The 26,390-nt window shown below is 60.3% G+C and overlaps 3 protein-coding genes across 3 annotated transcripts; 2 read left to right on the top strand and 1 right to left on the bottom strand.

Moving 5' to 3' along the window:
• Positions 1-173: 173 nt before the first annotated feature.
• Positions 174-5,088, bottom strand: EHS24_004501 (uncharacterized protein; the record flags this gene model as incomplete). The annotated part of the gene is made up of 3 exons (XM_028620076.1): positions 174-4,125; positions 4,166-4,680; positions 4,780-5,088. The coding sequence occupies 3 exons, from the start codon at positions 5,086-5,088 to the stop codon at positions 174-176; spliced, it is 4,776 nt and encodes a 1,591-aa protein (XP_028479048.1).
• A 637-nt stretch (positions 5,089-5,725) lies between these two features.
• On the top strand, positions 5,726-7,200 carry EHS24_004500 (uncharacterized protein; the record flags this gene model as incomplete). The annotated part of the gene is made up of 3 exons (XM_028620075.1): positions 5,726-6,625; positions 6,691-6,813; positions 6,871-7,200. 3 exons carry the CDS (start codon positions 5,726-5,728, stop codon positions 7,198-7,200), a joined length of 1,353 nt encoding a protein of 450 aa, XP_028479047.1.
• Positions 7,201-13,092: 5,892 nt separating this feature from the next.
• Positions 13,093-16,631, top strand: EHS24_004499 (uncharacterized protein; the record flags this gene model as incomplete). Its single annotated transcript, XM_028620074.1, has 5 exons — positions 13,093-15,150; positions 15,196-16,269; positions 16,327-16,450; positions 16,504-16,566; positions 16,621-16,631. 5 exons carry the CDS (start codon positions 13,093-13,095, stop codon positions 16,629-16,631), a joined length of 3,330 nt encoding a protein of 1,109 aa, XP_028479046.1.
• Between the last annotated feature and the right edge of the window lie 9,759 nt (positions 16,632-26,390).

The following is a 26,390-nucleotide window of genomic DNA, read 5'->3' as shown; positions in this document are numbered from 1 at the left end:
CAGCCTCGAGCCTCCACCCGTCGCCACGCTTCCACACCCGCACCACACGCCCCGCTTTCGTTCTTCACCCGCCCCGCGCCACTGGCCACTGGCGTAACCTTTCACAGTTCGATGCATCTGTACCACTGTATTCTGATGTGTATGACAATAACAGCCCGGGATCAAAAGCCGCCCTACTTGGCGGCTGACTCGGGCCTGCTTGCTCCAGCCGACGACGACCCACCGGCACCCGCCCCCGTATCGAGTCCCGACTCTTGGACGAGGCTGGCAAACACCGACTCGGGGTTGGCAAGCAGGTGCTCTGGCGTGTCGTACTCCGCGACCTTGCCCTGGTCCATGACCAGCACCATGTCCGAGTCCATGATCGTGTTGATGCGGTGCGCAATGGTGATGGTCGTCACGCCCTTGAAGTCGCTGCCGCGCAGGATCTGCTGGACGGCATCGTCCGTCTCGAGGTCGATCGACGACGTGGCCTCGTCCAGGACGAGGATCTTGGTGTGGCGGAGGAGCGCGCGCGCAAAGCACACGAGCTGGCGCTGGCCCGCAGACAGGTTGGAGCCGCCCTCGGCGACCTCGGCGTCGAGCGTGCCGCCCATGTTGCGCGTGACGTGGTCCTTGAGGTGGGCCTGCTCGAGGGCCTGCCAGATGGCCGCGTCCGACGCGCGGTTGGTCGGGTCAATGTTGTTGCGGAGCGAGCCCTCGAAGAGCTGCGGGTCCTGCGGGATGATACTGATTTGGTTGCGCAGGTCGTTCAGGCCCAGCGTGCCAATGTCGACGCCGTCAATGAGGATGCGGCCGCTGCCGGCCTCGAGGATACGGAAGAGGGCGAGGGTGAGCGACGACTTGCCGGCGCCGGTACGGCCGACGACGCCGACGCGGTCGCCGCCCTTGATCGACACTGAGACCTCGTTGAGGCACAGCGGCAGCTCGGGGCGGTAGCGCATGGAGAACTGGTCAAACTCGATGCTGCCGGCGGACGGCCAGGACGCGGGCGGCTTGTTGGCCGGGATCTCCTCGGGCGCCTCAGAGGGCAGGTTGGCGTAGCCGAGGACACGCTCGACCGAGACAATGTTCTGCTCCACCTCGGAGGCGGTGCGCACGAGCCAGTTGAGCGCGCCCGTGACCGAGATGGTGTAGGACATGAGCAGGCCGACGAGACCCTCGTCGATGAGGCGCGGGATGTACAGGAGCACAGTGACGCAGACGAGGGCGGTTGAGGCCATCAGAATCGATCCCAGGGCCTCAAGGCGAACCGCCAGCCAGCGGTTGATGGCCATGGCAGGCTGGTAGCATGCCTGGTTGCGGTCGACGCGGGCCTCGTTGTTGGCCACAAACCTCCTCGACTGGCCGTACGCGCGGATGACCGGAAGACCTGCCAGGGTCTCGCCAAAGAACGAGAAGATGGGCGAGCGCGACACGGCGTCCAGGCGCTTGAGCTCACGCGACGTCGCGAGGTAGTAGCGCATGACCATGCGGTAAATGTAGCCGAGCGGGATGAAGACCAGCAGAACGGGGCGCGAGCCGGCAGGGATAGCAATGGCGACAATGACAAAGATGACTTGGATAGATGTGCGGCAGAACTGGCCGAGGGCCATGCTGAGGATCTCGTCAATGACAAAGATGTCACGCGAGAACAGGTTGAGGATACGGCCCGTGGGAGTAATCTCAAAGAAGCTGAGGGGCGAGCGCATGAGGGCGGCAAACGACACGTCGTGCATGACGCGCGCCGCGCGCAGACCGCTGTACAGCTTGAGGGTGACGGTGGCGAGGACGTTGAGGGCACTGGACGAAAAGCCCATGATGCCGTAGGCGAGCAGGTACTGCATGACCTTTACGTTCTGGTGAGCCTTGGAATTGGCAAGACCCCAGGCGCGCAGGATAAAGTTGGACGTAAGCGAAGCGCCCTGGCCCATGACGAGGCAGGCAATGAAGACGACCACGCCGCTGATACCGGCCGCGCTGAGGTACTTGCGGTAGACGTCGCGCTTGACGCTGCCCTTTTCAGAGTGTTCCTTGGGCTTGGCCGACTCGCGGAGGTCACGGATCGCGTCGCGCTTTGCCTGGCGGAGAGAGAGGATCGAGGCGCGGCGGCTGGAACGGCGCCTGGCCAGGCGCTTGGCAACGGCGGTCGAGTCATCAAGGTCGTCGAGTTCCTCGCCCGACAGGTCCTCCTCGGACGAGGCGACAATGGTAGGGGTGACAGTGCCAGACTCCTCGCCGCTGTGGGTAGACTGCTTGCCGAGACCGGTGATGAGCTTGTACAGCTCGGACGAGGTGTCAGCCATGGCCGAGTGGTAGTTGTTGCGCTCGATAATGTCGCCGCGACGGAGCATGATGATCTGGTCGGCCTGGGGGAGGACATTGACAGCGTTGGTGCAGAGGATACGAGCCTTGTTCTTGAGCAGACCGTTGGGGCCAATAACCTGGTCAAAGATGTGGCGACCGACGTGGGCGTCGACGGCCGACAGGGGGTCGTCGAGAAGGTAAATGTCGGCACGGGCGTAGCACGCGCGAGCAAGACAGATACGAGCCTTCTGGCCGCCCGAGAGCGACACACCCTTCTCGCCAACCTCGGTCATGTGGCCCTGGGGGAGGACAGCGAGGTCGGAGCGGAGGGCACACGCGTCGAGGACCTTGTCGTAGTGAACGGGGTCAAAGCGGTGGCCGAAAATGATATTGTCCTTGACGGTAGCCGAGAGAATCCACGAGTTTTGACTAAAGTAGGCAACGTCGCCGCGGAGCGAGACCGAGCCCTCGCTGCGGGTCATCTCACCGAGCATGGCACCCAGGAGCGACGACTTGCCGTCGCCGACACGACCAATGACAGCGAGGAGCTCGCCCTTCTTGACAGACAGGTCAATGTTCTGGAGAGTGGGCTCGCTCGAGTCGTGGACCCAGCGGAACTCGCCGTTCTTAATCGAGACCACCTCGTCGCCGATGCGGGCCTCGCCACGGGGGTCGTTCTCGGGAAGGGTGATCTTGCGAGCGTTGGGGTCGAGCTCATCGGCCGCCAGGAACGCCTCGAGACGGTTGACCGAGACGAGCGCCTCGATGATCGAGTTGATAATGTTGCTAAACACGCTCATCGGGAAACTGAGGAGCGTAAAGAGCGAGATGGCGGGGAAGATGATCTCGGCGGTAAGCGGGCGGTCGGAGGTGAAGACAAAAGTGCTAAAGGTGGCAAACGCGACGAGGAAGGGGATGGTCTGCCAGAAAAAGTTGGAGCACGACATGACGATACCAATCTTGCGGAGCATCTTGAGTTCCATGTCGTTGCGGGCGTGGAACACCTTGTCGGTGAACGCCTTCTCCCAGCCGTAGAGCTTGATCGACTTGATGTTGTTGAGAATCTCGCTCATGAGACGCGTGCGCACGTCCTTGGTGGCCATGAGCTGGCGCTGGAGGCGCTTCTGGATGCGGCTGATGAACGTGTTGATAGGGAGCGAGATGAGCATGACGGCCACACCCGTGAACGCCTGCCAGCCAACGAGCTGGTAGAGCGAGACGAACGCAAGGATGATCTGGAAGGGGCCCGACCACGCAATGTGGCCATACTGCGCAATGTCACCGATACGAACGGCGTCGACGCTTTGGAGGTTGACAATGTCGCCCGAGGTGCGCCCGGAACGCTCGCCCTGGCTGAGCTTGAGCGACTTGCGGTAGATGAGGGTGATGAGACCAGTCTTGACGCGCATGGTGGTCTGGAAGCAGCGGTCAAAGTACTGGTGGAGCACGGCAGTGGCCATGTTGGCCATGAGGAACATGAGGATGGCGATACCGTAACCAGCCGAAGGCGGGAGGGGGCTGGCAGTGCCGTACGAAGCGACAAAGGCCAAGAGGAGACGGAGGAGCTGGGGCTGGGCAAAGTTGAAGCAGTCGTAGACAACCTTCATCATACCGGCGATCAAGTATGGCAGGCCGTACGCCTTGGCAATGGCAATCTTGAGCGATGGCTGCTTCTTCTTGCCGGCCTTGGCGAGGTCGACCTGCTGCTGCCAGGCAGTGGCGAGACGCTCAGACAGCGCCTCGGCCGAGTCGGCAGGCGGCAGAAGCCACATATCCTCTTCCCCAAGGAACTTTTTGGTTCCCAGAGAGAGGAGAGGAGTCAGCCACGAAAAGGTCAACCTGAGTGGGTCAGTTTCTGGGGCGCCGTCAGGTTACCCACCTCTCGTAAATGTTGGCAGTCGCGACGGGGCTCTCAACCTCGTTGTCCTCCTTGAAGGGGCCAGCAGAGTCAAAGTTGTCCTCCTCCTCATCCTCCTCGAGCCTAATCTTGCCGCGGGACCATGGCGCAGTCCAGACACCCCAGTGCTTCTCGGGCGAGTAGAGCTCGAGGATGTAGGCGACGAGGGCGATTCCGACGCTGGAGAACCACAAGGCCTCACGGGCAAGGACAATGCGGCCTTGGAGGGTGTGGGACAGGTCAAGAGACAGCGAGCCCGTGATGATCTGGGTGCGGACACGGATAGCCGAGACGAGGATGTAGAGAGGGAAGAACAGGAGGACGAGGCTCGACGACGTGCGCGACACATGGTGGTTGAGCCAGACGAGCTGAGAAAAGATGGCAAGCGTGAGGGCCAAGAGCGCGTACTGGACAAAGGCGTAAGGTGACTCTTTAATCTGCTTGGCGGACAGACCTGCCGATGCGGCAACGACGACTGCGGCGAATGCCATCAACAACTACGAGGCTTGTCAACATTTTGTGCACCTGTGCGCGCGGCCCTTGTTCGGTCGGGCATGGCCGAGAATCTCCAATCTCAGTGGCCGATGCTGACTCACCCTCTTTGTCTTTGCCACGCGCTCGTTGCGAGCCGAGCGGGTGACCCAGTCGATGGACCCAGGACCAGTACGGCGCAGCCAGCGGGTGAGGTAGAACACCTGTGCGCCGCCGATGAGGATGGCGAGCAGCAGTGGGGCGGGCAGGAGGACGACGAGCTCGAAACATTCTGTAAAGTCGAGATCGCGGTCCGGGGACACGATCTGGACGGGCCACGAGCACTTGGGGACACCGGGTGTGCCGTGCTTGTGGCCATGGCCGCTGGCGACGACGGCCTCAGAGGCCACGGATGCGATCCACTGCGCAACCATGGTGGAGCGGGATGGCAGCGATGTGGGCGATACCGCGCGCGAGGGGAGGGGTTGCGGGGGTGGGGTTATATACAGCCGAGTCTATAGTCTTGTCGACGTTGAGACAAGACCTCTTGCTTGCACCCTTTCGAGTCGATGGAGAGACTGGCGATGGCAAGAGGAGGGGGCCACGATGCAAATTGCGACGAGTGGAGGGTGGGGGAGACGGGTGGATTGCGCGGCAAGACACAGGGCCACAGGAGAGACGGAGAAGTGCGGTCAGTCTTGCTCTCGGAGCCGCGCCGTAGAGGTGGAGGAGAGGGTGAGAGGTGGAGGGCGGAAAGTGACCGAACAGGCAACTTTTGGGTGTCGGAGCAACGTCGGGGCATTAACAAAATTCAAATGCAAATTCAAATGGGGTGGCGGATCTTCAAATCAGTGACTCCTACTTCATTAGAAATAATACCCCGATCTCCTCTCCCACTCATTTGACCCCGTTCAAATAAATATTATCCCACCCACGCCACCTCTTACGTAACAAATCCACGGCTGGCGAATTTTGGCGGACATGACGTCCAAACGCTGTCTGTGTACCCACTCTCAGCTGACCTGCGAACCGCACAGTTTCAACACAACACTTCCCACATCTCGCTCGACCATGCCTCCCAAGCGCGCCGCCCCCGCCTCATCCGCTACCACGGCCCCCAAGAAGGCCAAGGCTGCCGCCGCCTCCAAGGCATCCCCCAAGGCCGCCGCCAAGGGCAAGGCTGCTCCCAAGTCGACGCTCGAGACGGTCGGCGAGACGCTCAAGTCTGCGGGCAAGAAGGTGGCCGAGGTCGTCGACAACGCTGGCGACCTGCTCATGGACGACGTGTCGCCCGCCGCTGAGAAGAAGGGCAAGAAGGCCGCTGCCGCCCCCGCCGCTGCCGCCTCGCCCGCCGCTACCCGCGGCACCAAGCGCAAGGCCGCCGCCGCCAAGGAGGAGAACCTGGGCAAGAAGATTGCCAAGGCTGTTGACACTGCCGGCAGCCTCTTGATTGACGACATTGCGTCCGCCGCCGCATCCGACGCCGAGGCCGCTGCTCCCGTCAAGAAGGGCAAGAAGGCTGCCGCCGCCGCCGCACCCAAGGGCCGCAAGACCGCCGACGACTTTATGGACAAGGCGGAGAAGGCTGTCGCAAACGTGGCCGACAAGGTCGGTTCGGCGCTCAACAACGTTGTCCGCGAGTTTGGCGAGGCCAGTGGACTGATTCAGAAGAAGGAGGATGCGCCCAAGGCGAAGAAGACCGCGACCAAGACCAAGGGCAAGAAGGCTGTCGAGGCTGAGGTCGAGGCCCAGCCCGAGGCCGCCGAGGAGGAGGGCTCTGAGGCGTCCTTCATCGGCGCCTTTGAGTCGGACGACGAGATGGGCGGTGCCGACTCGTCGGACGACGAGAGTGACGACGAGGACGCCGCCGTTGCCGAGGCTGGCCGTACCAGCGTGCAGGTCGCCAAGCTGCCCAAGTCCAAGGACGACAAGGAGGTCGCTGCGCGCCTCAAGAAGGCTTCCAAGAAGAAGGTGAGTGTGGCCGTGGGAGCAAGGAAAGAAGCAAAGGCTTTTTGCGGATCACTGACAATCTATAGGGCGTCGCCGTCGGAACCGTCTTCCTCGGCCGTATCCCCCACGGCTTCTACGAGGACGCGATGAAGGAGTACTTTGGCCAGTTTGGTGACGTTACGCGTCTCCGTCTTGCGCGCAATCCCAAGGTATGACATACTGATCGCTCCCGCCTTGCCCGTGCTCTTGCTGACGCGCCCTCACAGACCGGTGCCTCGCGCCACTACGGCTACATTGAGTTTTCGTCGCTCCCCGTCGCCGAGATTGTCGCCGAGACCATGAACAACTACCTCCTCATGGGCCACCTGCTGAGGTGCGAGATTGTGCCCGCCGAGTCTGTCCACCCCGAGCTCTGGGTCGGCGCCAACAAGAAGTTCCGCAAGGTGCCGCGCGCGCGTCTCGAAAAGGTCCGCAACGACAAGCCCAGGACACAGGAGCAGCAGGAGCGCGCCAACGCCAACGTCCTCAAGCGCCAGGAGGAGCGGAGGTCAAAGATCAAGGCTGCCGGCATCGACTATACCTTTGAGGGCCACTAGGCTGGGTTGTTGATGCCCCGAGGAGGGGCCATGGGGGGAGGGGGTGGTGTCTTTAGGTGTGGGATAGAGGAGCCGCATCCGACTGTTACCATGTATTGACTTGCTTTGAGCTGGGGCCGTGTCGTGCTGCGGGCCGGCGGGCGTGTGTGCTGCATTTTGTGCAAGCGTGCTGTTGACGTGGTTCTGTCGCTGTACCACTCGTGTGGGTCGCTGTGGCATACCTGTGGCACTTAGTGGCCAATGCAACGGCCGCTCGTGGCGCTGTCCACGTCAGACAGTGACACAGTAATATTCGATATATTATATGGCACGGCAAGAGCTGCAGTGGTACTCGCTGACCACACACCTTCATCGCTAGCAAGTGATATGTCTGCTGATGACATCCCAACGACCAGGAGTCCTGTTACTCACCCGCGATATCCACATATGGGGGTTCGCTTTGAACAAACACAAGGTCGTGTTATTCTTCTTTCAAGCGCGTAGAAACACACAGAGTGCCAACGCGCATGTTCACTCTGGGGTTACTGTGAAATAAGCAGTGGAGGATGGGCCGACACTTGCCACACGATTTGCAGAAACACACACCCAGCCGTGCGTCTTGTCGACACTGGCAAAGGTACTGGGACGCAATGTACATTAGCCGTAAGTGGCGAAACGCATCGACGGCCATCGGTCACGTTGATTGTGGGGAAGGTAAATTCTGACAGCTGGACAGAGGTGAATGTTTTCGCACATCTTTTGGGTCACCGAACCGCACAGGCGACGTTGTCGCGGACAGGGTCGACAGCAAAGACAGCAAAGACAGCAAAGACAGGCCAACGCTCACATCCTCATTTCCCTATGCGTTTTCCTGCAACGCTGGGCGAGAACTTGTCGCTAAGCGTGAAAGCAAACGCGCTGGTGGCACTCTCTCGATAAAATAAAACTCCAACGATCTTGACACATAGTGTACAGGGCCGAGAAGACCGTTCTCGCACCCACATGATATCAGGACATTGGTGCTGCCTTCACCTCCCGATGGAGATGATCCTTTCCTCCCCAACTGTCAGCACTGGGTTAATTTGCCAAAGTCATAGAGACACCCCCTGGGCGGCCACTCCCGCAAAAAAAAGGCAAAAAGATTAACCGCCTAAGGGTCGAACGGGCGGCATCCCCCATCCCCGACTTGCGACGGCAGGAAAGTGTTCTAAAGTCGGGAACTCACATCCGCGGCACGCTAAGCTATTCAAAGGGCTGTACCAGTATCCATTTCTGGCCCTTATAAATCACATCATTTTCCCCGTGCAATTAGGAATCTTTAATAACCCACGTTTGTCAGATCTATTACCCTTTTGTAATCGGCCTTGTGCTAAATTCTGGCGCACCCCCAAATCCTGCCGTGGCGGCGAGCTCGCCCAGAACAGCAGTACAGCAGCCTCCATGCCACGGCAACAATTGTGGTGTACATGTACCTGTGCGTGTCTGTGACAACAATGGGACTACCCCCCACCCTTTCTTTGTTCGACGCTTCCATTCCTCTGTCGATCTGGAATCCGCCGTGGTTGTTCCTAGCGCAGGCGCCTTGGTGCCGGTTCAGAACGATCTGGGCTGACAGGTGTGCCAGGTGCCAGGTGCCAGATCCTCATGTACACATGCTGGAATCCGAGTGCCGTACTGTTGTTGCACGACGCCGGGGGAGAGAGAAGGGGAGAAGGAGAAGAAGCCCACCCGGCCACCGCCACAGTCGACGCCTCCGGGCTCCATGTTCCATGGACGAGCGCCACGCGAGCCGTGCCGAGGCGGCAAGGCGAGGTGGGCAACAGCTGTCCAGAGGACAGCACACATGGCGACAGAAACCATGCATCTGTACGACGATATAGAGGATGGAGTGGAGAGGGTAGAGCAGAGCACAGCGATCTCGACCTGGGCAACAACGGCAAACACCGGCCGCAGCCGCCACTCGGGCCGTCGACAGAGCCCCTTTCCTCGTAACCGAGACGCGAGCGGGGGCCACTCGGTTTGGCCTTTGGCGTGTGGAACCGACACCCTCGTTCCCCCTCGTTCCCCTCGCGTGTCCGTCGTGTCCGTCGTGTCGTCGCGCCCCCAACTGGCAACCACCCCAAACCATTCCTGCTATCAACGGCTTCATCCGTTCGTCCGTTCCGTCCGTCCGTCCGCAATCGAATTTAAATTGCTGGAGCACAAAAGAGAATGATGTGCACGCACGACGCACGACCGGCTGCGCATAACCTTCATGCGGGTTCCCCTTTCGGGGCAAGCTGTGGCCTGTGGGCTGTGGGCCAGAGAGCACATGGGGGCGGAGGGCGCGGATCTGCCGAAAGAGAGAATGATCAATGAATAGGTTTCTGGTTCCAAGCAGCCGTCGGGAACGGAGGGGTTTAAACAATTGGAGCTTGTCGAGGCACTATCGCGCCTTTTCAATTGGGGATGTGTGTCTCGTCTGCAACAACTGCGAGAAGAGGAGAAGAGGACGAGGAAGAGCCTCGGCGCCACGGGACCGGGTGTGCATGGGGTGCATGGGGTGCATATGGTTCGGTTCTGCTCGCGAAGCGGACGTTGGACACACCGGACATGGACAGGTCCGTGTCGGTGCCGGTTCGGTGACGTAGCGAGGGAGCCCTTGAGCCTAATGCTCGCCGCAGTCGCTGCAGGAGCACAGGAGTGCATGTCTCGATTGCCTGGAGGGCTAAAATGACCGTATACGGGCAAGTGGCGGGCAAGTGTGATCCCTCTGCCCCCTCTGGTCCCTCTGGTCCTTCTGGCGACCCAACACTGCGCATTAACGCATTCTGACCAGCGCGCGAGAACCCTGGCAGCTGTGGAATGGAACCGAGTGTGGGTGTCGCCAGAGTACCAGAGATGGTGGACGCGAAGGGGTTGCGCAGTGTGCCCAATGCTGGGATCTTGCGTTTCAGTCGCATGATTGTACACCGCCTGCGCTCGTCCTGCAGAATTCCCACAAACCGGTCAATGCATGTCTCGTCGGTCGCGTACGACGACGGACGTTGGTTTGACGGTTGAGTCGCGGTTGAGTCGCTTAAACCAAAACCCAGCGAGACCCGGGATCTGGTAGTGTAAAGGGGACACGGGAGAAAGGGTGTTGATACCGACATTCCATATTCCGGACCTGTGCGTTCTCTCCATGTCTCCAAAACCGGCTATGCGGCGCGCTGGTCGGGTGTGCTTGCTGCTGCTGCTCGCTGCGCCTGTCGTGCATGACGGTATGCTGCTATGCAGGATGCAGGACGCCGTGGCAGTGACAGTGTGTGGGTATGGGATCTGTGAGGCGTGCAATCGCGTGCGACAGGCTGTGTGTATTCCGCAAAATGGATCCAGTGGCCCAGTTTATATTGCCATTGTCAGTTGGCGTCTGTGTGTGTGTGTGTAACAAGTCTTAAATCTGGCGTGCATGCCACATTTGCGCTGTGCGCGCTGGCACGCTGCAAAGCTGAGGACGACCACAAGGACATTGTCCCCAACAGGCACGGGCTAACCGCGACCTGGAACAGCGCCGACAATGGCAGTTTGCATTCTGGGAACACTGGTGGCCTGGTGGTTTGTTCTGGACTGGTTTTTTGGCTCGTGTTCTCGGGGAGAAAAAAAAAAGGACACGAGAGCAGACCCCAGGGGGATTTTTTCCTTTGCTGGGGCGGCGCCGTGGCAGCCGGCATATTCGGCGAAGGGATCGAGAGCTATAGATTGCGCATATGCACACTGTAGAGGGCTGTGCGCGCTGTGAGAGAGAGAGAGTCAGCGAGTGACACGGCGGCCCAGGCTTTCGACAGGCAGCAGAGATTTACCTGCAGGCCACACCCCGTCTCCAGAAGCGGACTGGGTCTCGTGGACCCTGCAAAACAATTCCTTGAACTCTAGTCTGGAGACGCTGTGCCCTGGCTCTCACCTCCGATCGTAACCCCCCGTCAGCCAAGTCTCGTAAGCATATCAGCGCACTCTGGGCACTCTGGGCACTCTGGCGACAGCTCTCTGCAGGTTTGAAGCAAGGATTATTAGCCCCCGGGCGGCGCCATGGCTGGCGCAGAGGCGTCAGAGTGGGTGGGTGGGTGGTGGTGGTGGTGGTGTGCCAACGTGCCAAGAACAAGGGCCTCGAAGGGGAAAAGACGACAGGACATGGTCACACTCAATCTGTGGCCCGCGCATTCTGTCGCGCAGTCACGGCGGCGTCGACCCAAGACAATGGACCCAGAGGCCCAGAGAGGTGGTCCTGCTCGTCTTTGCTCTGGCGCGCGCGCGCGCGCCGTCGGACCGGTCCCTCTTCCCATCGTTCTGCCAGGGACAGTAGACCGTCAGGCCCACTGCGCCAAACGACTGGAACACTGTTAGTGGTTGCACCAGGTGCACAAGGCTTTTTTTTTTTGCCGTGGGTCCAGAGGCCCAGAGGCCCAGACAAAGCGCGGAGACGGCGCCGTCGCTCGGGATTAACTCGCAACAAGGTTTTCCCAGCCCCCAGGATTGACACCAGTTCCGGACCGAGACCAAGTGTCGGGCGAAAAAGAGCTGTTGCTGCTGCTGCTGCTGCGAGAGAGAGAGAGCGAGGCAAGAGAGCGAGGCAAGAGAGAGAGAGCGAGAGAGCGAGAGAGCGAGAGAGGGGGGGCCAAAGGGACTGTAGGTTACTGCTTGGTCCTGCAGTGTTCTGGCCGTTCTGGGCTGCAACCATAACGCAGACAGCGTGTGAGGGTGCGCAGTGTCTTTTGAGCAGAATAGGGAAACCCCCAACAAAGAGTGACAGGAAACATGAACACAGAGAGAGAGAGAGAGTGTGGCCACCTACAGGGAAGGAAAAAAAAAGAGCAGCCGACCGACAGGCACTGTGCGCCGACGACGACGACGCCGCCGCCGACGCCGCCGACGACGACGACCTGGCTGCGGCTGTCTGCCGCTGGCTGGCTGGCCGCTGCGAGAGAGGGAGAGGGAGAGAGACATTTGAGGAGAAACGAGCCAAAAACGGGCCCTCCTCCCATCGAGTGCACGCCTAGGAACACTGCAGAACACACACCCCCTCTTCCCTCCCCCCTCCATCCCTTATTCTCCCTCTCTCCCTCCCTCTCTCTCCCTTTGTGTCTCTACCCGCAACACACCCACCCACTCGACCCACTCGCTCTCCCTCCCCCCCCCCCCCCCCCCACTCCCCGCCGCCGCCCGCCCCGCCGCTCACACCTCTCTCTCCTACGCGCAGCAGCAGGTCGTGCACATGCTCATGTTCTCTTCCTCTCCAACCCAAAGAATTTGACAGTCACCGCCCCTTCTCTCGTGGGTCCGTCCACACATCCTCTCTACACACACACCACACCACACCACACGACCACGCAGAGAACAATCCCCCCGCGCGCGCCCCCTTCGCTGCCTAATTGCTGGCCCCCTCCTTCCCATATCCGTCGACTCGCGCGCGCGCACGCGAACTCCATCCACCTCCTTGCCTCTCGCATCGCCGTCACATCTCTCCTCTACTCCCTCTCCATCCCTCCTCAATCCAGTGCGCCCATTCATCTCTCCTGCACCTCCGTCTCCACTCAAGAGCACCTCCCGCGTCTCCTCGTTACCCAGCACGCCCCTCTCCTCCGCCACACCCCAGCGCGCGTTGCTGTCCGCAGCCGGTCCACCTGCCCCGCCGACCACAGTGGTAGCGGCCAAGCAGGGGTGACCACCATCGCGTCTCTCTCCACCACTCGCTAGACGTAAGTTTGTTATACCATCCACACAGCGCACACTTGCCCCGCGCGCACGCCCACATCCATTCGTGCGCCACCACCCTCACCCCCCGCGTCGTGGCTCCTTCTGTGTTCCTTCTGCGCGCACCGACACACCACCACCACCACCACCCGCAGTTGAGTACATGTTCTGACCAACCCCAGGCTCAGATTCAAGTGCGCAGCGATGTCGGAGGCGATGGAAGCGACCCCGGCTGCGGCCGAGCAGCAGCAGCAGCAGCACCAACACCACTCCTCTGCAGAGTCTGTAGAGCAGATACCCGCGGCCACTGCTCATGCTCATGTCCCCGGAACCGAGGACGAGCGCGTCGCCGCAGAGGTCTCGGACGCCCCATCCTCGGACGCTCACACTACATCGGACTCTGCGACACCATTATATGCGCACCCAGACGCCAACGCATCAACATTGTCAGTGTCAGAAAGCGAAGACTCGTTTGTGTCTGCGGCAAACGGTCCTATCGAGGTCGAGGCCGTGGCGGATAACCCCCTGGCCAACAACCCCCTCGCGGGTATTGAAGACACACCACGGTCCGACCCCCTTGGCTTGGCGGCGGCTTCCTCGTCCGACCATCGTCTCCCCACCACCGCCGCTACCGCAACAGCAACAGCGGAAGACGATGGCGCGGGTACGCGACCATCAACAACACGGCCACATACGGTGCGGTGGAGTCTGCCCGAGGGACAGCCACAAGCCGCACCAGAGCCCCGCACGTTGCTGAGATCGTTGCCGGATGACGACGACGACGCAGACGCAGACGCCAGCAGCGTGGAGAGTGCTGGGGGTGTGTTCGCGTTTGAACGCCCGCCCACAGCACCCACCGGCGAGGGGGCTGGCGCTGCACACCTGCCTGCTACGGATGGCCACCACCGGTTATCGAGCAGCGAGCACCAGCCCGACGTTCATGCGCCGCCTGCGGCCGCGATTGGTGTGTTTGACGTCGACGTTGGAGGATACCACAGCCAAGAGTTCTTTGACGCCGCCCGGCCACCACCGTTCAGTGGCCGCGACAACCTCAACAACTCTACGTTTGCGTACGTGATGCGCCACCACACACAGCCCCCACCCCCTCCCCAACACGGCGAGCCCACGACGGGCCAGTCGGCGTCCGATTTCGAAAGCGACGACGTCCGTCCCATTGGCGCGTCCGACCAGAGCATCATGTCGTCGTCGGAAGACGACGAGTTGACAACGGACGGCGGACGGCCCGACACGGGCCGCAGCTACCCCTTGACCGTCATGACTGGCGACCAGACTGTGCCCGACGGCAAGACGACATGGGGGGACGGTGTCGGCGGAGAGTGCAAGGACGCGAGCGAGGAAGGCGGCGACTATGACTGGATGGAGGAGGACAGCCCGTTTGCCGAGGTCCGCGCGTCCGTGTCCAACATTGACGACCCCGAGATGCCTGCCCTCACGCTACGGTCATGGGTGTTTGGCATGGTCCTCTGCCTGATCGTGTCTGGCGCCAACACCTTCTTCTCGTTCCGCAACCCCACCCCGACCATCCCCGTGCTGGCGGTCCAGATTGCCGCCTACCCAATAGGCAAGTTTGCCGCGTGGGCCCTGCCGATTCGCGAATACACGCTGCCGCGATGGCTGGGAAGCGTCAAGTTTAGTCTCAACCCGTGCCCGTTCAACGTCAAGGAGCACACCATCATCGTCATGATGGCGAGCGTCGCCGTCGTGCCAGCGTACGGCATGAGCACCATTGTTGCAAGCGAACTGTGGTACGGCAAGAACCTCGGCGTCGGCTTTAGCATGCTGTACATTCTCGCCACACAGGTCACGGGCATGTCTCTGGCCGGTATCGCGCGTCGGTTTGTTGTCTGGCCCGCATCCATGATCTGGCCGGGTGTCCTCGTCCTCACCACCAACTTGAACACGCTCCACGCCGAGGCCGACATGGGCGGCGGCGGCATGTCGCGTCTCCGCTTCCTGCTCATTGTGGGCAGCGCCGCGTTCCTGTGGTACTTTGTCCCCGGATTCCTGTTTACGGGCCTGTCGTACTTTTCGTACGCGACGTGGATCGCACCGCGCAACATGGTCGTCAACCAGCTGTTCGGCGTCAACAACGGTCTCGGTATGGGTATCCTGACGTTTGACTGGGCTCAGATTGCGTGGATCGGTTCGCCCCTCACCGCACCGTGGTGGGCCCAGGTCAACGTTGCGTTTGGTCTCTTCCTCTTCTACTGGCTGTTGACCCCGTTGCTCCATTACACGAACGTGAGTGCTGAGACACGACGTTCTTGCTGACAGCCTTCCCTGCAGACTTGGTACACCAACTTCCTCCCAATGTCTGCCATCTCGGCCGCCGATCGATACCAGAATGTGTACAACGTGACCCGCATTTTGACGCCCGAGATCACCCTCAACACGACGGCCTACGCAGAGTACTCGCCCATGTACTTGACGTCGACGTTTTTGGTCACGTACATGCTGGCGTTTGCGCTCACGACCTCGCTCATCGTCTACACGGTGCTGGTGCACGGTACGCGTATCTGGCGCGCCATCAAGAGCGTCCAGTCAGAGCCCGACGACATCCACATGAAGCTCATGCGTGAGTACCCCGAAGTCCCCGACTGGTGGTACCTTGTCGTGTTTGGCTGCTGCATCGTGCTGGGCATTGTCACCATCGAGGTCTTTTCAACAGGTCTGCCCGTGTGGGGCTACTTGGTCTCCATCGCCATGACGCTCGTGTACATTATCCCCTCGGCCATCATGTACGCCCTGGCCAACCTCGAGCCGGCGTTCAACCTCATCGCCGAGCTCATCCCGGGCTATGCGTTCGAGGGCCAGCCCATCGCCGGCATGATCTTTAAGACGTTTGCAGTCCAGACCCTCGCCGAGTCTCTCATCTTTGTGCGCGACATGAAGCTGGGCCACTACATGAAGATCCCGCCTCGGTCCATGTTCTTTGCGCAAATCTCCGCGTGCTCCATCGCGTGCTTTGTCCAGGTCGGCGTCAAGGAGCTCATCTTCCGCACCATCCCGGACATGTGCTCCACGCACCAGAAATACCTCTTGGTATGCAGCACCGCAAAGACAATGTACACGGCCTCGATCACGTGGGGTCTCATCGGCCCCGCACGCCTGTTCGACAAGGGCGGCATCTACCGCCCCCAGCTGTGGATGCTGCTCGTCGGAGCGCTCGCGCCCTTTCCCTTCTGGCTGTACTGCCGCAAGTACCCCAAGTCGATCGTGCGCAACGTCAACGTGTGTCTGGTCTTTTGCGTCGCCCTCTTCATCCCGCCCGCGACCGGCATCAACGTCGCGAGCTTCCTGTTCGTCGGCTTTGTCTTCCAGTTCTGGGTCCGTCGCCATGCCTTTGCCTGGTGGTGCAAGGTGAGAACAAACAAACACACCCACACACACGCGACGCGGTGCTAACCTCCCCGACAGTACAACTACGTGCTCAGCTGCGCCCTCGACGTCGGCACGCTTCTGAGCGTCATCTTTGTGTTCCTCGTGTTCAAGATCCCCGGCGCCAGCATCAACTGGTGGGGCAACACCGTCTATGTGAAGAGTAAGTGTGGCGTGTGTCCACCTCGTGAATGTGTCCCAGCTGACAGGCGGCAGCGCTCGACTGGCAAGGACTGGCCTTTGAAATGGCCCCAGCGACAGGCTTCGGTCCCACGACGTGTAAGTGTGGCTGTGATTGTTCCCCGGAGTACAGCAGCTGACAGGCGCAAACAGGGAAGGTGTAACTGTCGCCTGCCTCAATCTCTCTTTCTCTCTCTCTCTCTCTCTCTCGCGCGCGCGCGCGCGCATCCACGGAATTTGGGTCTTATTGTGGAGAAAAATCAAATCGTTCATTTTCTCATGGGTGAGCCCCTGCAGAACGTTATGCGCGGGGGCTCGTGGCTGCTGCGGGTTCTTTAGGTCTTTAGGTCTCTTTTGGGGGAGAAACGAAATCCACCGCGGGGGGGTCGCGTGCATGGACCGACCCCACCTTTATTGTGTACAACAACTATAGCCAGGGCGCGTTTCCCCGTCCCCCGCCGGCTGGCGGGGAGGGGGGCGCGTGTATGCAATCTCATACAGACATCCAGAGCGCGAGCGGAGGAGACTGGGGAGGGCCGAGGGCGAAGGGCGGAGGGTTGGCGTGCCGTGGTGAGGTTGTTGGAGCTGACGTCTGGACCGTTCGTCCCAACGGAATGGGGTGGTACATGCCTGCAGGCAAGGTATCCATGCCCGCGATGCGAAATACCGTGACTCTCATACTTGCCAATGGAGGAGACGCGGGTCTGCAGTGAAAGTAGTCGGGCAGAGGAAAGGAAAGGCAAACAGAACACCCAGAGGGAAGGTAGGTCGATGGCTTCACGCACGTAGCCACATACAGCGTCAAGCAAGGGACAAAGACAACCAGTGGACAGTGGTCCGCGCGGCAAGTTTCTCGACTGCCGCCTGCGTGATGGCCGGTATCTATGTAGAGTCGTTCTCATCGTGACCGCGATAGGTTGTCCAAACCGACCTACGTGTGCGGCGCGGCAGCCTGCTTGCGCGACACGGTGGTGCCTACTACTGTGGTTCATGGTCGACGATGCACGTCCGTTCAGGTAAATGCCAAACGGCGGTGAGTAACAGTTGTTCAAATCCGCACCAGACCGGCAGGTCAGCGGCCGGCCAGCGGCCAGCACTGACGCCAGCAGCTGATACTGGCCACTGGGCGGATGCGCGGCCCTACCCACCGGAAACGCGCACACAGAGCTGCGGACCAACTGGACGGACAAGGGATGATAGGACCCAGCGCAGTGGCACTGGGTGCGGCGGGTGGCCCATTGATAGCGGCCCGACTGGACGGACCCGAGGGAGAAAGAGAGAGAGAGAGAGAGTTGCGGTCCTTGGTGCAGGTGCAGGTGCAGCGTTACTCTCAATACGATGAAGAGGCGTGTTTCCGTCACGTTTTACTCGATGCCACGCTGCACCAGATTCTCCTCGGGAGACACTGCACCGCGTCGCCACCACCCCGCCACACAGTCCAGCCACCCTCCCTCCTCGATCGTGAGACGTATGGGCTTGGGCTTTGAGATGAATGAATACACTCTTATGTGTGCGCGCGCGCACGCGGCGTGCGGGGCGTGTGGCGAGTGCTCCGAGTGCACGTCTTGGCAGAGGAGACCTGGCACTCGAATGCACAGAGCCCCTGAAGCATGGAGCACGGATGGCGCTAGCGAGATGCGCATCCCTCACTGCCTGGCTTTGAGGAGTTTGATGTGACGTGCTGACGAGCGTGGTAGGCGAGGGCTGTGCCGGTGTGTCAAGGGCCAAGACATACCTGTGATTGCTGGGTGAGACAGTCGGTTCTTGGGATTGGGTGGTGGCCACCATGGCGACTGACAGAGAAGGGTTGGATCCCTGGTGACACCCGTCGGACATGGGATATACATAGTTGATGACAGACATGGTCGGTGGATAAGCTGGGCGGTGGGCTCGTCGATCCCACGACGACGCCTTGAACCGCAAACAACACCACCAACACCACCCACCTGGCAGACTGCAAGGCGAGTCGATAACCTCGACGAGGACAGACACCCAACGAGCGCAAATCCGCCACTCCACCCGCTCGAGACCCGGGCTCCTGGGCCAAACCTTGTCACCCCCAGTTGTTTATTGGGGGTATCCAAGCCCGCGTGGAACGTGGAACCGTGGGACAGCACGCGCACGCAAGGTTCACCAGTGGCCATGGTGTACCTTTTGCGGGTTGCTCGTTGCCACTGGGAATTCCAGTGCGGTTCCAGCCTGATTGTTGGGGGGGTTCCCACACGACCGTGAGAGATTCCCTTCCACAGAGCTTACTGATTCCCGGTGTGTGTCTGTCATTGCCCTCCATTACTGTCACGGCATTTCACGACTCAGCTGGGAGCGAGTGGGTCGTGTGGCCGACACCACCAGCCATGATGTGGCGGTGCCATTCTCGTTTTTTGTTGGGCACATTGTCTTGCGGCTTCCTTCCGGACCGTGTGGATGCCTTCCCTGTGCGTTTAGCCCCGGCGCTAACGGTGCCCCAGCTCATGCTTGATCGCATGATCCTGAGAAGGTAATGAGCGACAGGTGCTAAGCATGACAAGATATTCCAGTTGCCATGTTAGGCGCTTTCTGGGGGGTGGGTTTTACCGGGAGCCGACAGACTAGAGTGTGGAGGAGCCTGGAGGAGCCCGGTGCAGACACTGCTGCATGGGGGTTTGTCGCATGAGCGTAAGGTTTAGTCAGAAGGTCCAGTAACAGTGGCTTCCACGCGAGTGACAGCGATTTGGACTTGCTCACGGCCATACGTTTCGAATTGTGAGCTCATACAGGCTCGAGTCGACTCCCAAGGTAGCAAGCCGTTCCCAGCCCCAGAAGTATAGTTCTAGGCGCAAGACCATGGCAGAGGGGCCTTTTGTCTGTTATGGTTGGGTGACTCTCTGACTAGACAGCTTCTGTATGTCTTCCAGTGCAGGTCAGTACGACCACAACCTCCGGCCTTTGCTCCCTGCTGCACGGGAAGCTCACGCCGTGGACAAGATCTACGCAGTCGTCAGTGCCTCCTGTCCTCTGCTGAAATGGGTCAGCACAGTACCACACGCATGCTGTCGCCGACCCACAGCTTTGTCATCTCGCCATGGGCATCTGGCAGGTTGGAGAGGTGATCGAAAGCACCCGCATCCCGTCTTATTGTATGGGTTTGTACTGTATGCATGTTCTGAACGACCCATCGTATCCACGTATCCAAGCCCCAGCACCATTGTGTATGTACCGTACCACGTTTCCAACGCCCACTGCTCTCCCCGTTGTCACCACCACTGTGACCCAAGCTTTGCGTTGACACAGTAACTAAGGATGGAAACAGAGACGCTGCGATGCGGTCCCTATCCCGCGGCCTGCCCTTGCTCCCTCTCGGGCCCCCTCCCCTCTCCCCGTAACGTGTTTCCTGCCGGGATCTGCTGCCCTCGTTCCCGACTACACGCTGCAGCTGACCGTCTCGGCATCTGTGGAGGACAGACACGGCGCCGACGACGCCGCCGAAACGGCCGTCGCACGCGCGGGTCACGCACCGTCCTATGGATTTAGGTTTCCCCCCCTCTTCCCCCCAGTACGGCCAGTACAAAACCCTTTGGGTCCCGGGGGGGAGGATCCCAAACACCGCATCTTGGGTTACGTTCTGCAAAGGGGACAGAGATGCTCGTTCCTGCTCCAGACTTAATCAATCTGGCCTTGTCCTTGTCGCTACAGGTCTCTTCAGGATCCCCACGCGGTATGTACCAGCCCATAACGCGGGGCTCTGGGCCTCTAGGCTCTGGACTCTGTGGGCTCTGTGGGCTCTGGCTCTTCCACCAAGAACATTCGTTGCGTTGCGTTGAGGCACGCACCCATTGCCCACACCCGCGCTCCCATCAAGAGGTACCGACATTGAAGCAAGGAACTGGGCTAGTGAGAGTTAGTGTGAAAGCGTGTTTTTAAACGGATCGCGTGTAAACTCTGTAAACTCTACCACGGGTTGGGCCTTGTTGTCTCGGTTGTGCGGTTCCATCCGCGGGCCTTTCAGCACGGACATCAATCATGATCAGCCAAAAAGTGGTGTTTTCATTTGAGTCCTGTCAGTGCCGGCACAGGTACACGCCGAGAGAGGATGGCACGACGACTTGGACTAGGGTGGGGGAGTGTTCTAGCCTCGGATCTGCGTCGTCGTCGTCGTCACCGCCCGCGCCTCGCCGTGGTGTACTGTAATGTACGTACACCCGTGCTGGACTCCGGTGAATGCCAGATGCCAGATGTTGGGGGGATTGGGATGGATCCGTTTTCGGGCGATGGGTATGCTGTCATTGCTGGGTCACCTGCGGCTCTGGTTCCATTGTTGGAGCTGCACCGAGTTGTGAATAACGGCGGGGTGAGGAATGGGTAGGAGAGCAGTGGAGCAAGGTGTGGGGAAGAGAGCAAGTTGGCACGAGGATACCCCCACCGAGGCCACCGATGGGCCGACTCGACACCAACTCGCCACTTTGTGTGAATCGCACACCCAAACACCCTCACTTGCACCATCGCACGACACGGTCCGCAGCAGTCGGCCACATGACGGCACACCTGTTGGATATTACTGGACAACGTGCGCACCCCGGCGCGTTGTAAGGTGACATTTTCTGGGTCACCCATCCATGTGCTCCGCGTGCCCGGGGAATGGTGAGGCGTCAGTTACCCCAGTTACCCCAGTTGCCACTCTCGCCACGTCAGTTCCACGCTTCTTTCCCAGTCTGTGCTCACGTCTCCATGATGGCGGTCGGGGATGGCGCATGGCAGAGGGGGGGGGGGCCCACCCGTTCCTTATGCCATGGGCCTTTGTGACGTTTGTGAACCTGTATTTATACGAGAAGGGTAAACGGCGTATACACACGCGTGGCTGGCCACGCGGCGGCCCGAGGTCGAGGTGGAAGTCAAGGTCGAGGTCCCGCTCGAGATCGAGGTCCAGCAGCAAGGTCCCGGAAGACACTGCTAGATCAAGGTTGTAACCATGCATGACCACATGTGTGCGTTGGTGCGTGGCGTTGTCTTGTTTGTTGGGGCACGATACAAGTGTTTCGGGCACGGCACAACGAGTTACGAGTTGGTTTTATAGTTTGCACGCGGGCGCACGGCACGCGTTGCATGGCCCGTGTTGTGCCCAAGTGCGATAATGCGTAACGTGGCTGCGGCCATGGCTGCATGGCGGTTGGGCTGATGAGAGCCAAGGTTCCCAGTGACGAAGCAGGTTCGAGGTGGATAAACCGGTGGTGGCAGTGGGGAGGCCACCACGGCACACGCACACACGCTCGCCATCACTTCTTTGGTTGCTTCTTATCCCGGCCGCGGTAAACACATGTGAGACCCATTGTTCCGTCTCGGCGGCCACCAGAACCCACCGACACGGCAATGCGCACGGATAGCACGGAACAGGAAGGAATGGTTCTTTGTTTTGCCGAGCAGCACGCACATCCGTCTCCACTTTGCAGCAGTGTATCTGGGCGCCACCACTCGGACTCCCACGCCCGCCGGGCCGTAGCCTCTGCCAGGATGTTCTGGTACGACGTCCAGACGTCGGGGAACGCTCTAGACGTGGCAAACAGTGTGAGTGTTAGTATGGGCGCTCCTTGTGTTCTCGCAACTGCTTCCAGAGTTGATCCGAGATTCCTGGAACAACAATGGTCCGTAATGGGGACGCAATTGCAATTCAACGGCTGTGTGATGTGTGGGGAGAGTTATGGTTATCAGCAAGACGTGTGTTGGTGTGGCGGGTGAGTCACCACGGTAAGGCTTGGCGCGATCTGGGAGAAGCAAGAGACCGACGCACAGGAGAGAGATCCAGTGTTACATATTATGGATGTACAGCTACAGTAGATCCAGAGTGGTGAGTGAGACAAACGTGACGTCTTTGGGCCTCTGATCTCTGCATGGCCATCCGAGTCGCCGTGTCTCGGATGTGCGGCGATGGATCTGAGGGTGGGTGGGTCTCTCATTTGTGTGTGTGGAGTAGGTTGGACACATGCGTACTCCACGAATAGACGCGGGCAAACGTGTCTGAGCGAGAAACAGTGACATGTGCAGCAAAAATACAAGAGTACAGGACATGGCCATGGCTGAGACTGGATCGTGACAAGCGTGTGTCGTCGGTGAGACAGATTCAGAGCAATGGGCAATGAGCCATGAGCTCGGTTGCCCGAGAACCATCGGGGCAAAGCACGGCAAATGTCTTTGTGGCTTGAGGCTTGGTCGGAAAACCCCCCAAGCCCAACGACGGGACTGCGTATCCACCCACCCCCATATCCAACAACCCCGCATTCGCTGCGCGCGAGCAGGACGCCGAACAGGTCGACCAGGATATCCAAGGCATGTGACATCAGTGGCGGAACACAGTTTACTTTGTGGCACACCCCCACCGTCCTGAGCTGCGGCAGTGGACGCCCCGGTGGACGGGCGAGCGATTGCGGCCGACCGACGCACGCATGAGGGCAAAAAAACCGGATGGCTCGCGCGTCTGCTGTACACCGCACACCGGTACACCGAACTAGGGATCTGATCTGCGCCTTTGCAAAGAAGCCACGGCCGACAGCCTTAGCTTACAGCGTTGCGGCCGAATGGCTGCCGCCGCCGACGTGTTGCAAAACTGAGACAAGGACCCACGACGAGCAAACCTTGTTGTCGTTAATCCGTGTCTGCCAGCCGAGCGATGGGTGGCTGTTGGGCACAATTCGCGCGTGCAAGCAGGCGTGAACTGGGCGCACGCCGTCGCCCATCTGATGCACAACGGGGGGGGGGGTTCTTGGCTGTGCGGCTGGGCACTTGGCGCCACCGGTACAGTGTCGTAAGCAGGGTGTGGGGGTTCGATCAGCACCGTCGCGAGAGCATCGAGTAATGGCCCGCGCCGGTACACCCCCCTCCCCACTCTCTCCACCGCTCCTCCGGCGTACCCGACGCCCAGAGCCTGCGCGGTATGTGGCGCGCGATGGGCCATCAGTGGACCGGAATGCTGCACGACGTGTAACGCTGTGCGAAGATCTTCTGATGGGGAATGGACCGGCCGGGCGTGATGCCACCCCCCGCCCCCCGCCGTACTTGCGTTTGCCGGGGGGTATATTGTTCAAGGGCCGGGATGGCGTGTCTCCGCTTGTCTCTGTACCTGTCTGTGTCTCGTGTCTCTGTGTGTCTGACTCTCTCTGCGGCGTAGACGTCGTCGTCCTTTCGTTGCCCCCCGGCATGCTTCCCGGCCCATCCGGTGCGCGAGGCGTGAGCAGCGGGTATGGGGTGGGGGAGAGAGCAGCTCCGTGGTCCTGGCGGGTCTGACACTTTTCTGGTGGCGTTTTTTTCTTTTTTCGCAGCGGCTTTGCGTGTCAAACCTTAATTATCTCGGCCCTGGATCAGTTCGTCCGTCGCAGTCTGTTCTGGCTGGCTGTTGTTTGGCTTTGCCTTTCGGTTTTTGCCCACCACCAGCACCGGCCGGCCCCACCCCCCAAAACGAGTCCACGCGCTGAGATGCAGATGCAGATGCTGCACGAGGGCTCAGAACAGCGGGCATAGAGGGGGGGGGGCGCGTCACGCCAGTTCTGAACGGGGCACACGAGGTCTAGAAGGCTAGGCGCAGAGTCAGGCGGCGGTCGCCGAGAGGTCAAGAGTGTGCCAACAGGGACCCATCACCGAAAATAAGAACAGGAATAGGCAGCGCCTGGACCCGCGAGGCCGTCTCGACATCAGGAGTGTGGTGCGGATGGCACGATCTCAAAGTCGGTTTATCGCGAGACCTGAGACCTGTGGCCTGTGGGATCCTGTGACCTGACTGACCTGACCCATCTGTGCGAACGCAGGATATGCAGGTGTCCCGGTGGCATTTGCCGGATGCCGTCATGACGAGCACGGGTTGCAAGATGGCGAGCGTCGGGGAGGTCGTTGGCGCGAGAATAGAAGCTAGCCCATCTCGTACCCCCTCCCCCCTTGTCAAACCACGCCAAACAGCGGGCCGCGGGTCTGCGGGAACACTTGAGAACTGCAGGAACTGCAGTCCGCGCGGTCCGTGACGCATTATCCGTCCCCGGGCGCAACACGCAACACAGCGAGGACGCGGCCTGCGATAGCGGGTGAAGCGGTGCGGCCGACAGGTTTTGCGGAACGAGCAACGACAAAGGGGCCGCCGGGTGGGTGGGTAGCAGGTGGGAGTGCTCAGGTCATCAGGAACCGGACGGAAAGTACTAGCGCTTGAACGGAGCAAGTGGGGACACGGAGAGAGAGAGAACGCAGCGACTGCTGCCGAGCAAGTGGCCTGCCTCTGAGGGCGTTTATTTTGTTTTTTGTTCTGAACAACAGGACAATGGCCTCGCTGCCGAGCAGTACGATGTGCAGGGGAGGTTGAGCTCAGAGACATGGGTCGTGCCTGTGGAACACTGGTCAGATAGGCTCTGGAAAGTGCAAGGTACACATGAGCCCCGCCGCGCCGAGAGCACTCTCGTCAACGCCTACACCTTGATCTCGCCCTGATGAAGGTTACATGCAGGACAGAGGACAGAGAGGGTGTGCTGCAACACGTCCCACTCCCGCTGCGGCGACCGTTGCGGAGGTGGCGGAGAGAACGTGAGAGGCAGGAAAACGGACGAGGAAAGGGACGCGAGGATGAACGAAGAGAAATGGCAAGGCAGAAAAATGACGAAACAAAAAAAAAAAAAAAACAGACAAGCCCTCATTTCCGGGATTGTGTGGTGGACCGTAGTCATACCGACCTTTGAGGGTGCTTGTCGCTGAAACGGGACAAGCCAACGGCTCTACTTGTGCGCCGTTTGCTGAAGCTAATGTACGCCACCGCCGTGAATACCATGCGTGGTACCGGCTGGCTAATGCTTCTGGCCTTTTTCTGACCGCCTGCGGCCTGCGGACGCCGCTGATGGCAGGTGGCCAGTGGCCAGTGTCAAGGCATGCCAAAGGCCACGAGGCCACGAACGGGCGAACGGGCGAACCGATGACTACTGTACATGAGCAAAACAGCCCTCTCATGTGTCGGGCCCGGGGCCCGGAAATGAGTTTGCGCACAGGACCACCGAGGGCCGTGCGCGCGCGGGCGGGTGCATGGGTCCAGCAGCAGCGCAGTCCGGGGGAGGCGTCTGCCATATGGGCTCATCTACCGAGCGAGACTACTGGCAGCAGCAGCAGTGACGTTGTTGCGCAGCAGCAGCAGCAGGAGCAGTAGTGGCACTACTTGGTGAACCATTGTGATCGCTTGGCCAGTTACCCGACGAGCGCCAGAGGCAAGGAATGCCAGGTTTTGTGAAACGCGAACATGCACCACCGGCCCACCCACACCCCACTGAACAGCGCGAGAGACGCCACACGCCTCTCGCCGTGCCTTCTGATGCTGCGCCAAGCCGGCAAGTGTGCAAACTGTAAAGAGCCACTAGGCCACTTACTCGCTGCGGCCGCGCGGCAACTGCTCTAGCACAGGTGTGGGTCGGTACGGCGTGATGGCCACGGCCGGGGGCGCGGACGGACGGTGGTGTAAAGTTAAGCGGGGCGGCGGCAGTCGTCGTGGTCGGTCGTCGTCGACGTCGCTGCTGGCGGCGCACGCATGTAGGCACCGAGGCCGTAGAGCTTGCCTGTCCTTGGGTCCTTGTCCGGCTCGGGACTGGGAGGCGAGCGTCACAAGCGCCACACCCGTTAGCCTAAAAAGCAGCGATGGGTGAGTGGCATTTGGGCGGGTCGGGTAATCAGAGCGTCAGAGGTAAACTTTGCGCGTGGTGGCGGCTATTACGGTGTCGCGCTGTTTTGACGGCCAGACTTGGCGGGTTACCGGGAAGCTTTCGGGAGAGACAGTCTGAAGCAAATGACAAGACCCAATGCGTCAAGAGAAACGTTAGGGTAACAGATGAGCTTGTTCGACGTTTCGAATGAGGACAAGCTCACGATCGCGTCGCGCGCGTGTGAGGGTAACCCGTTGCTCGCAGTCGAGACAATACCATACCACACCGTCCCGTCCA

Source organism: Apiotrichum porosum (genome assembly GCF_003942205.1).
Source record: "Apiotrichum porosum strain DSM 27194 chromosome Unknown scaffold_2, whole genome shotgun sequence".
NCBI classification, from domain to species: domain Eukaryota; kingdom Fungi; phylum Basidiomycota; class Tremellomycetes; order Trichosporonales; family Trichosporonaceae; genus Apiotrichum; species Apiotrichum porosum.
This window is presented reverse-complemented; position numbering and strand designations above follow the sequence as displayed.